This window comes from Orycteropus afer, unplaced genomic scaffold (assembly GCF_000298275.1).
Source record: "Orycteropus afer afer isolate SDZICR_OR568_19922 unplaced genomic scaffold, OryAfe1.0 scaffold00010, whole genome shotgun sequence".
NCBI classification, from domain to species: domain Eukaryota; kingdom Metazoa; phylum Chordata; class Mammalia; order Tubulidentata; family Orycteropodidae; genus Orycteropus; species Orycteropus afer.
Window position 1 is genome coordinate 16,327,317 of NW_006921597.1, and position 12,298 is coordinate 16,339,614.

At 47.7% G+C, this 12,298-nt stretch overlaps 1 protein-coding gene across 1 annotated transcript in view; it reads left to right on the top strand.

Annotated features, from left to right (window-relative positions):
• Positions 1-7,326, top strand: part of INKA2 (inka box actin regulator 2) — a 39,268-nt gene extending 31,942 nt beyond the window's left edge. The window contains exon 3 of the mRNA XM_042782078.1: positions 6,484-7,326. Coding sequence (XP_042638012.1) covers positions 6,484-7,326 — 843 coding nt within the window. The remainder of the gene's footprint in view (positions 1-6,483) is intronic.
• Positions 7,327-12,298: the final 4,972 nt, after the last annotated feature.

A 12,298-nucleotide genomic window follows, 5' to 3' on the forward strand; every position in this document is an offset into this window, starting at 1 on the left:
CTATGAGTCGGGGCCGACTCGACGGCACATAACAACAACAATATATATATATATATATATATATATATATATATATATATATATGAATACTGTCTATTTATAGCAAGTGATATACACATCATACAAGTTCCAATATTATTTTCATTAACAGTAGAGTAAATAAAATATGAAATAGTAGACGAGGTCATATGTAGATATGGTGAAAATCATAGAGGAGGTTTGGGAAACACAGAGACTCTCAGATCCCTAGTTTCCTAACCCAAAAATGGGGGTAACATCAGCCTCTTAGAGTGATTGGGGCTCAGGTAAGGCAATGTAGAGGAAAGGGTCAGTGCCACACACATGTGAGTAGTTATTATTTTATAGACTCAGAAACTCTAGCACAAAAAGGTTGGAGAATCTGCTCAATGTCATGTAGCCGAGTTAGTAGTCAGCTAGGATGTCTAGCCAGGTCTCCTGTCTGCAATATGGGGTTCAAATCCCAAAAGGAAACCCAGCTGCCATCTAGCTCTGGTCCTGTAAAGGAATGAAGGACTGGCTTAAACTGCAGTGGGAGACTATAGTTTGACATGAAGAAAAATTTTTAATGAAACAGTCTGAGGCCCAAGATTCAGTGAATGTGGGGAAACAGACTGGGGTGATATGGAGCTAAGAGAGTGGTAAGACTTTTCATAACCTTTGTCAAAAGGGAGTCTCATGACCTCACTGGGATATGCTTATTAAGGACATTATTTTTGATGGTGGAGTAGGTTAGCTGTGTGTGTGTGTGTGTGTGAGAGAGAGAGAGACTTTGCTTGGGGAAAATGGGAGAGGACCATTAGCCATTAGCTCCATCTCACTGAAACTAAGGGGAAATCAGCACCAATTAGACCCTACTAGGACTTCTTCAAAGAGTCCCTGGTGGTTAATGTGCTCAGCTGCTAATCAAGAGTTTTGAGTCCACTCAGAGGCTCCACAGAAGAAAGGCCTGATGATCTACTTCTAAAAAATCAGCCACTGAAAACCCTGTGGAGCACAAGTCTACTCTGACACACGTGGGGTTCCTCAGCGATAACTGTTTTATTCATTTCTTTATTTTTTTGATGGTTGTGATTTCTTTACCTGACCCCTGAAGGCAAGTTTGATATGAGGTGGCTCATGTCCTGGGGAAGAACCTGAGGCTGTGAGTCACTGGGAGGCCAGGGAGGAACTCTATCCAACAGCCTGGAGACTGGGATTTCAGAGTGTTTATTTCTAGCTCAGGATTTTCTCTGAGTTGCTCCTCTCCTTTGCCCCCTATCCCACACTGCCCTTCTTCTTCTTTGATTCCTGAGGCAAGAAGTCCTGTGATCTGAGAAAGTCCCACGCTCTGGACAAGGAAAGCAACTTGCCCTCTGGTTCTTTCTCCATGGGTGACATCATTCCTCTTGGGATTGGGAAAGGCTATCCTGCTGGCTCCCCTCTCAGTTGAGACCCAGATGATGCTCCTGCCTCCCTACTCCCCCTGGACCTCCCAGTTTCCCACAGTTCAGACTTCCTTCTTCTGTTCTCATCCCTCTCACAGCTGCCTTCTTGCTAGTCAGGGTCAACACTGTGCTGGACTGACTGAGCTCAGTGTGAGCTGTGAGCATGAGCAAGAGGATATGAGGCTTCCCTTTCCTTTCCTTCCCCTTCCCATGTGTTGGGTGGGGATGGAGGAGACGGGACAGGACAAGAGAGACATTTCTTCTTGATTAGACCAGATATGATGAATGGAATCCTGTCATTACTATGTGTTAAGTTTTACCAGGAAGAGCATTAAAAAAACAAAAACAAAAAACTGTTGCCTTTGGGTTGATTCCAACTCATGGTGACCCCATATGTTACAGAGTAGAATTACTCCATAGGGTTTTCTTGGCTGTGATCTTTATGGAAGCAGATTGCCAGGCCTTTCTTCTGCAGTGTAGCTAGGTAAATTTGAACTGCAAACCTTTAGGTTAGTAGTAGAAGGCAAATGCATAGATCTTAAATTAATATAGAACCAAAATTTACCCAATGCTTTCTCTGTGTCATGCAGATACACTACCTAATCAGCCCAGTAGCTTTATGAGGCAGAAACCATTATTACCATTTTAAAGAATGGAAAAATTGAGAAACAGAATTTAAATAACCTGCCTCTATCACACAGCTAATAAGTGGCAGAGCTGGGATTTGAACTCTGCTCAATTTGTCTCCAGAACCCATCTTAACCAATGCAGAATATTATTTTCCATACGGGTGCAATTTCAGCCCTTGTTTACTTAAATGGGGCCTCTGTTTTACAGGCAGTCCCAAATTCATGCATACCCACGCATTCATTCTCCCTGGAAAACTGTACAAAATGTCAGCATTATTTCTTATGGATTTTTCCACACTGGAAGCGATTGAATGGGGTCGTTTCATTCCTCCCACTGCCTCTGACCTGGACTGTGTTCAGCCTTCTGGAAGGAAGCCTACCAGCTCAGACTCCTTCCCTCTTGGTGAAATGAAACTTTGAGCAAGGGCCCTGACTCTAGTGAGTTATTGTCTGAAGGTTGGAAATGCTTTGAAAAGATGATGTGAGGTATTCAGTGGTACTCAATATATGTTTTATGAGTATGTAGCAAGTGCAAGGTGCCAGCTAGGCTCTGGGGAGACATCATGATGTGTACATCTCAGTCCCTGCCCTCAAGTAGTGGATGCACAATCACTGTTTTATGAGTGACAAAGTATGTGTGCACACAGAGGAGCGTTAAGTAGCAGGACTGCAGGGAGGCAGAACATGTGCAGTAGCACAGGAGAGGTATTAACAGGAGTATAGGGCATGTGTCATGGAATCAGGATATGCCCATGACTGAAAGCTGGAATTGTATCACGAAAGGTCTTAGCTACAGGACCAAGGAGTTTAGGTTTTATTCTGAGGGCAGTGGGGAGCCACTGGAGGCTTCTGAGCAGCAAGTGACATGATTAGAGGTGTGTCAGTGGGGGGGGTGGGGTGGAGATTGATTAGGCTTTCATGGGCCTGGTGGCTGGAAGGGCTCTGAAGCATTCCAGAGATGGAAGGGAAGATGTGAGGCATTTGAGGAAGGAAGACTCCAGCAGAGCACATGATTAAGAGAGTTGGAGGCTTGGGGGCACTTGAAAGAGCAATCAGGTGAGGCTCCTCTGCAGGGCAGGACTGACAGCTGGCATTCTCAGGCTTCTGTGTCAGATCCTCTCCTGTCAACCCCGAGTAGAGGGAGGGAGGCTTAGGAACAGGAGTGGTTGAGTGGAAAAGACAAATGAATCTGAGGTTCCAGGTTAGGGTGCAAAGAAAGTGGGAAAGTGAGAGAGAAGCAGTTTGCTGGAGGGGACAGTGATGAGTTTGATTTGAGGCTTAGAGTTGACTGACTCTGCTCTGAGTCTTACCAGCTGCAGCTGAGCAGTGTAGGCCTTGGGAAGAAGAGGACAAGGAGGTGGAGGCAAAAAGGCCAGAGCAAGGGGCCATCAGCAAGCACAGCCACCCCACCTGCTCTGTGCCTTTTGCTTTTGCTGCCATCAGATGAGCACACTTGCCCAAGCCTTTTGGCAAATCCCATACCCGCAGGGCCTCCACCCACCACTTTTTCTTGCCCTGTTCTAGGGAAGGTGCACAGAGCATGGGCAACCATGGACAACCTCAGGAATACTCAGTCCACCTCCACTGGCTCAAGAGAGTTTGCTCTGACCTGCCCCACCCCCCAAGGTTGACAAGAGAGGATCTGACACAGAGGCCTCGGAGGGTCAGCTGTCAGTTCAGCCCCGCAGAGCCTCACTGGCCTGCCCATCCAGTCCCTCCACCCCTCCACCCTCCGGGCTTAGATCTATGCATTAAGACAAGCCTGTGGAGGGGTAAGATGATCCCGTGGGTCTCTGGGGGGCTTAAGCAACAGATGGTCCCCACATACAAGGTTTGCTGTTGGTAACTTGAGCAGGATCTGGGGAGGGAGCTGGCGGGGACCGAGGCAGCTTGGGCCCAGGGACTAGAACCTCGTGAATGTTATCAGACATAGCCTCCCCTCCCCAGCCTCCAAACTCGGCCGTCACCCAAGTCAGTCTCTCAGCCCCTTCCAGCTGGCACCCGGGACTCAAACCTTACACACTCACAAAGGGACTGGGAGAATTGGCCCCCAGTTTCCTGCTCTGGCTTGGCCAGGGTAGTGGAGCCAATTGGGCCAAGAAGGCAGGAAGAGGGTTGGAGCCAAGTTGGAGCAGCTGAGAGAGGACAGGTGTTTGAGAGGGAGAAGCAGGCCTGGGAAGAGCTGGGTAAGGGTTGCCAGCAAACAGGAGTTTTCTGGCTTCCTTATCTCTCTCCTGACTGGACATATGCTTACAGCACCTAGGGAAACCCCAGACATAGAGGTTTTTCTTGGGGAGTCTTAGCTCCTCATCTTTCCTTAATGTCCCCTTCACCCTGTGCCTTGTAGAGGACAGAATGGCCTTACTGTCACTGTCCAGCCATCTCAAGGAAGTCATTTAGACTGTGGCATTTAGAGTGAGAGAGTCCTGTGTTGGAGTCTGAGCTGTATCATCTTAGGCAAGTTACTGTATCGCTACCATGGTTTGCTCATTTATTAAAATGAGAATAACCCATTCATATGGTTGATAAAAGGAGTTCTGTTGGCATAGTAATCTTAATCATTAGCATTTGACTATTAACTAAAAAGTCGGTGGTTCAAACCCACCAGCTGCTCTGTGGAAGAAAGATGAGGCAGTCTCCTTCGGTAAAGATTTACAGCCTTGGAAACACAATGGGAGTCACTATAAGTCAGAATTGACTTGATGGCAGTGACTTTGGTTTGGAGGGTTGATATAAATAAAGATGACATGAGATGATAGGCACAGAGTACTCAGCATAGTTCCTGTGATGACATAGTCAGTGCTCACAAATTGCCCTTTCTATCATCATCGTCATCATCTCAGGGGAGGATTGCAGAGACTCAGAGAGGGGCAAGGATGGTTACTACATCTCAGTTCTTCTGGTTACCTAGTGGCGCTCTGACAGGAATATACCACAAATGGGATGCTTAAACAAACAGGAGTTTATTCTCTTACAGTTTGGAGGCTTTAAGTCCAAGTTCAAAGTTCCAGGCTTTAGGGGCTGGTGAAAGCCCCTCAACTTTGGGATTCAGCTCTGCCTCCTGCTCCTGGCCCACTGGAGCTAGAGGCGTTTCTTCACTCAGACAGCTGCTGGCTGCTGAGACTAACAAACCCAAGATTGACAAAAAGGCACAGTCTCGATGTTACCAAACCACACAGCAGGCCATTAATTTAAGTCCATTAAAAGTCCCAAGGTCGGCAGAGCATGGCAGGCTGCTGAACAATGACACAGCTAATGCAGAGTCCAAACGTTCCATAAGCTAGAGACCATTCCCAAGGCTTCTCCTTATATACAGGAAGCAGACCACATCCCAAAGGCAGCTACTCATCTGCTTGTGGTAGATCTCACCATGGAGTTGATTGCCAGTCTCATCATGGGGAATAACTACCACCAGCTGCCCAGCCACTCAACCTGGCCCAGCCAGGTTGACATACAAATTTAACTACAACATCTGTACACCTTCAAATTGATCTCAACTCCATCTTTTACTATCTAACCTTGGGCAAATTACTTTGGTGCCCCAGTTTCCTCATCTTTAAAATGCAGACAACAGTAGTAACTATTTCATAGGAAAGTTGTGATGATTGGATAAATTAATAGAGATCAGTATGTTGTTGTTAGCTGTCCTCAAGTCAGCTCCAAGTCATGGTGACTGTATGTATAACAGAACAAAACATTGTCTGGTCCTGCGCAATTTCTCTGCTCTTTGATGTGTTTGAATCCATTGTTTTTGCTATTGTGCCTTCCATCTCCTTGAGCGTTCCCTCATTTTCACCAGCCCCCTACTTTACCAGACATAATGTCTTTTTCTAGAGATTCGTCTTTTCTGGTAACTTGTCCAAAATAAGTAAGCCAAAGTTTCACCAACCTTGCTTCTAAGGAGCATTCTGGCTGTACTTCTTCCACAGAAGATTTGTTCATTCTTCTAGCAGTGCATGGTATATTCGATATTCTTTGCCAACAACACAATTCAATAGCATCAATTACATAAACACACACATCTCACTGCTGTCGAGTCAATTCAACTCATAGCGACCCCTCCTTGGGTTTCCAAGGCAGTTTCTCTACAGAAGTATATTGCCCAACCTTCCTTCTGACACACACACATATACTAAGTATAAATTAATATATACATATATTAATCACTTAAGATAGTGCCTGCCTTAGCTTGTTAGCTAAGAAGAATATTATTTCCTTTATCTAGCTACGTCAGTGTTAAAAATTCCTCCTTGCCCAGCACTGATCTGCACTGTACTAGGCTGTACAGAGGTGGGCCAGTGGCAGGCTGGAGTGGGCCCGGAGATATGTGTTTGAAGGATCTAGATTCAGGGGCAGTCCCACCCCTACCATGTGGCTCACTGGCCCTGTCTTTTCTCTCTTCCCTGCAGATGTCCATGAAAGAGGTGGGTGATGGCTTGCAGGATCAGATGAACAGCATGATGGGGGCGCTGCAGGAACTGAAACTTCTCCAGGTGCAGACAGCATTGGAACAGCTGGAGATCTCTGAAAGGGGTCCTGCCCCCGGCTGCTCTGAAAGCCCCTGGACACAGCCTGAGCCTCCTCGATGGGAGGGTAGCAGGGGCCCCACCAGGCCTTTGGCTGGCTTCCCCTCCAACCAAACTACTCTTGACAGCACCACCAAGTTTCCACACCATAAGAATATCTGTGGGAGGGAGGTGGCCCCCCTGCCCAGGATACAGTTGCCAGAGTACCAAAGCTGTGCCCAGCAGGGGCCAGAGCATGTGGAACCAGATGACTGGACCTCCACATTGATGTCCCGGGGCCGGAACCGACAGCCTCTGGTATTAGGGGACAATGTCTTTGCAGACCTGGTGGGCAATTGGCTGGACTTACCAGAACTGGAGAAGGGTGGGGAGAAGGGAGAGACTGAGGAGGCTAGTGAGCCCAAAGGGGGGAGAGGCCAGCTCCGGGAGCTGGGCCGCAGGTTTGCCCTAACAGCAAACATCTTTAGGAAGTTCTTGCGTAGTGTGCGGCCTGACCGGGATCGGTTGCTGAAGGAGAAGCCCGGCTGGGTGACACCCATGGCCTCTGAGCTCCGAGCTGGACGCTCCCAGAAGGTCAAGAAAAGGAGTCATTCCAAGAGCTCTGGACATATCTCCTTCCCTGGCATCAGGGAACCCAAGCGAGGGGAAAATCTCTCCACAAGTTGCCCCAAGGCCCTGGAACCATCACCCTCTGGCTTTGATATTAACACAGCTGTTTGGGTCTGAATTCTAGAGACAGAAAGTTGACTGGATTTGAAAGGCCCAGGTGAAGATGCCATGACCCTGGGAGGAGGGTGGAATGGCAGTATGGCTTTGAAATGCCCAACTCCAAGTTCTTTTCCCCAAGAAAGGAGAGGGAAGGGCAGAAGCAGGCCCCTAGGTCTCCAAGCAAGAAGTCTTGTGTGGGGTTAATGGCCTGTGCTTGGAAGAGGCTGTTGCAGGGGCTGATTGGTGGGTGAGGTGCGAGTTCATGGATTACATGTATTTGTGTGTGCTCGTTTTGGGGCTGGAGGTGACATCAGGGAAGGAACAGGGAGAGGAGACTAGGCATATCTTTCCCCCTGGCATTCCTTCATTGTCCCTAAAGACTTCAGTTGAACATTCTATATGGAAAAGGGCACTGGGGCCTCAGGTTGCCCATAGAGGCCCTCAGTAAAAACCTTGTCTTTGGTGTCCCCAGCTGTATAATGTTTGCTTCCCTGGCAAGGCAAGGTAGTGACCCCCAACCCTACTTGGAGTTAGAGAAGCAGTGAGGCAAATTCCCATTTCCCACCCTTTCCTACTGCCTTTGAGATTTCAGCCCAGACCTGGGCCCAGAGAAAAAAAACCCAAACCTGTTGCCATTGAGTTGATTCTGACTTATGGCAACCTCATGTGTTACAAGGTAGAACTGAGCCCCGTAGAGTTTTCTTGTCTGTCATCTTGACAGAAGCAGATCACTAGGCCTTTCTCCTGCAGTGTGCCAGTGGGGGGGTTCCAACTGGGCACAAATAAATCATTTGTACCACCCAGGGACCTGGAGAAGCCCTAGTTACTCTTTTCAGTCTTTCAAAAAGCACAGAGGGAGAAATTATAATATTTGTTGAGCACATTACACTTTTGAAAGCCCTTTCATTTATCCATTACTGCATTGGTAAGCAGGCAAGTAAGGGAAATAAGTATTAACCCCGTTTCCCAGATGAAGAAATAAGCCTAGATATACTGTTGTCCAAGACCATACTACTGGCAGGATGTAGAACTGTCCAGATCTGACTCAAGAGTAGAAGCTAAGGCCTGGAGTTACACACGCCCCTCCAACAATACTTAGAACCACCACCTTCCCTCCCCTAAATACCCCAGCCCCAGCTCCAGGAGCCCCAGAACACAAGTCAAGACAGTTGCCATTGAGTCAGTTAGGTCTCCATCGGTTTCAGAGTAGAGCCGTTCTTCGTAGGGTTTTCAGTGGATCTTTTGGAAGTAGATTTCAGGCCTTTTGGAGGTGACTGGGAGGATTTGAACCACCAAATTAGTAGTCAAGGGCTTAACTATTTGGGCCTCTCAGAGACTCCTCCAGGAGCCCAGAAGAAATCTCCACTCATTCTTAAACTCCTGGCTCCCTTACCAGGGCCCTCTCTTGCCCTGGGTACAGGCATTGGCCTCATCTTCCCTCAGCCAGGGCCAAGGGGGCTGGGCTGGGACAGCAGCTCAGCTCCCATCACTGGTGGCAGCAGCTAAAGCTTTTCTAAAGCCTCTCTGGGCACGTGGCCCAGGGAAACAGCCACACAGATCAAGGGCCCGCCTCGGCCCACCCCCGGGAAGTTAGCACCCCTCCCACTCCAGCTTGGGAACACCCCACTGGCTGGGAAAAGACAATGTGGGTCCGTGTTTGGGCCGGCCAGCCGCATGTAGGGCACTCCCTTTCCCCTCCCTTTTCCCCCTCTGGGCTGATCTCCCTACAGCTTGATGGGGTGTGACAGCTGCAATTAGAGGCAAGACGCCTTCCTGGCCTCAGAGCATTAATAGCAAATTGGAGAAGAAAAATAAGAACAAGAAAAGCTCTTCTGCCTGCATTCTGGACCCCCAAGGGGCAGAGGTGGGGGGAGGGACTTACAGTAAGTAGCTCTGCAGCTCTAGTTGGGGGTAGGGAGCATAGCAGCAGTAGTTAGGGGCACCCTCAAATTCCCATGCAGTAAAACGGTACGTGTTCACTTTCTGGTGGGGCAAGCTACCAGAAGCGGAAAAGGGTACCAATTGTTTTGAGTACCCACTGTTTGCCAGACAATCTGCACAATATCTCTTTCAATCTTGAGAATGACCCTAGAAGGTTTTATCTTTTTCTAGATACATGAAGGTTCCTAAAGGCCATTTAAGAGGTCCAGGATCATGCTGCTGGCAAAAAAAAGGATTTGAACCAGAGAGTTGTCTGGCTTCCAAGCTCTAATCCTTTCCTCTCCTTGAAGTTTGCCATGAGCTAGCCCTTTCTGGAAGAGCAGGCCTGTAACCAACATTTGTATCTCTCCATAGAACTCGGACATTTCAGTCTGAGTGAAGGCATCTTGGCTGTGGCTGCCTTTGGTTTGTGTGTGTGTGTGTGTGTGTAAAATGTGTTTGTGAAGATTCCATCTACTGATGTGCTGATTCATGAGAAGAGTGAGCCCTGGGCCATCAGGCAAATTATTCAAAATGGCGCCAGCCACATGTCTAGAATGATTCTATAGGAAACCAAGTTAGCTCTTGGCCATTCATTGCAACTCATCTGTTTTGTGGACGTACTGGTTCAGGTAAATTGAACAAACTTATGAACACCGCCCAATGCCAGGCATGGTGCTAGGAACTAAGGACGGAGTGATGAAAAAGGCCCAACTGCTGATCTCAAAGAGGAACAGTGAAAAAGACAAGCAGGCTCTTAACAGTTAGAAGGGATTCAAGGGAATGAAAATTCATTTTAGGGCCAGAACAAAACAAGTTGGAAGTGATACTGGCTGCCAACATAATTCACAGGTGCTAGGCGCCTTCAAAGGGGCTCTGGTGGTACAGTGTCAAAGGCATTTAACTGCTAACCAAAAGGTTGGTGGTTCAAATCCACCAACTGCTCTGGAAGGAAGATGGGGCAATCTATTTCTGTAAAGATTTACTGCCTTGGAAACCCAGTGGGAGTCATTATGAGTCAGAATCAACTCTGGCAGGAGTTTGGGTCTTTTTAGTTTAGTTTAGTTTTGTTTTGAGGCACTTTCAGGAGCCCGTAGCACAAAGGTTAAAGCGCTAAGCTGCTAACCAAAAGGTCATGGGTTCAAACCTACCAGCTGCTCTGCAGGAGAAAGGTGTGGCAGTCTGCTTCCATAAAACTTTACATCCTTGGAAACTGTATGGGGCAGTTCTACTCTGTCCTCTAGGATCACTATAAGTCTGGATCGACTTGATAGCAGTGGGTTTGGTTTGGTTTGATTTGGTTTTGATTTAGCCACCCTCACTTTTGGGTTCTTACTTCCTTCTGAGACTACACCCTGTAAGGGGTTATTATTATAACTCTTATTTTACATGGGTAGGCACTTGAGTGCTAACCAGAATGCTGGCAGTTCAAACTCACCAACCACTCCTCAGAAAGACTGGGCAATCTACTTCCATAGAGATACCGCCTTGGAAACCTAAGGAGGGGTTGCTATGAATTGGAGACAACTCGATGGCATATAACAACAACAATAGGCTCAGAGAAGTTAAATAACTTGTCCAAGGTCACATAACACCAGAGCTAGGATTGAAACACCTCCAACTGACACCCAATCTTGTCTTTTTGTATTATCCCACAAATTGTCCATATCTGCTCCAAAGCCAAATCAAAGGAAAGAAGAACAAAACCTGTCCTCCCCAGATTATCCATGCCCCTGCATGGATAATAAATGGAATGTGACTCTCCCGTGGTGGAATTTCGACAGGGTTGATGGAATACCCACCTACTATGTTATGCTTTGCTAAAGGAAGATTATGGCCAATTCATTTAATAACCACCCCCCCACCATACCATAAGTTTCACTTTTTCCTCACTTTCTGGGTACCTGTGGTGACAATGATGGAGACTATATTTTACTGAAACTGAGAGAAGAAGTGAATGGAAATGCTCGGGGCCTAAGTGATGCAGGAATGTGTAGATGAGGGTGAGCAGAAAGAGAGTGTGTATGTGAGGAGATAGTGGAGATAAGCTGAGAGAAACTGACAGCTTAATTCTGTCCCTGGGGCTCATTTTATGGTTAATTAGGACATGCAAATGAACTGGAAGCTCATTTAATACCCTCCCTGGCATGCAGCCCCACCCCACACCTGACCCACTTCCTTAACAGGTACATAGCCCCCTCTCTGCTTGGTCATCTGCTCAGGGTCCCACCTGCTCCTTTGTGGCCCTGGGGCCACAATGTGTGTATGGACGTTTCTCAACCATAAGCAAGCTGGACAAGATAGTCCCCGCTGGACATGGCCCATGGAGCCTGCCTAGGCTCCCTCCTTCCCTTTCTTTTCCAACCTTTCAGACCTGGGACCTCTCTTTCCTGGAGGGTACAGAGCCTCTCACCCTCAAGCATTTCCCTTACACCCTACTCCTCAGGATCATCTCTGGATCTAAATTTGCTCTGAGGGATAGAGACCTGGTTCAGCTGTTGCCACCCCATCCCCACCCTCTTCCAGAGCCTGTGTGTGTGTGTGTGTGTGTGTATCTTCCATCTTTTCCACATCACACCACCATATCCGCAGGTCCTAGGTAAAAGCCTGTCACTGGAGAGCAGGGGCCTTTCTCCAGAGCAGGCGACCTCCAGGGAAGTTAAGGCATGTCCGCCAGCACCCACGGTATGGCCACTGGACTTGGAGTTAAACAGGATTTCAGACACTTCTGTCACTGAGCAAGCTTGAACATGCCTGACCTCCCAGCCTCAGTTATCTCATCTGTGAATAGGGGCTAATGCAGGACTGCTGTGAGATTTTGGACATAATGCCCTTCAGAGTCAAGCACATACAACACAGCAGAAGCTTTATCTACATTGGACTCCCCACTCCCTCAGTGCACACCCTAAACCATGTGACCTGCAGCAAAATAATAATGATAATAAATGGTAAAGGTACCAAGTTTCTCTGAGCCTCAGTCTCCTGAAATTTTATACTGGCCCTTATACCTCACAGGGTTGGAGTAGGGATCAAAGAAGACAATGGGTGTGAGCATGTTTTTGAATGTTGT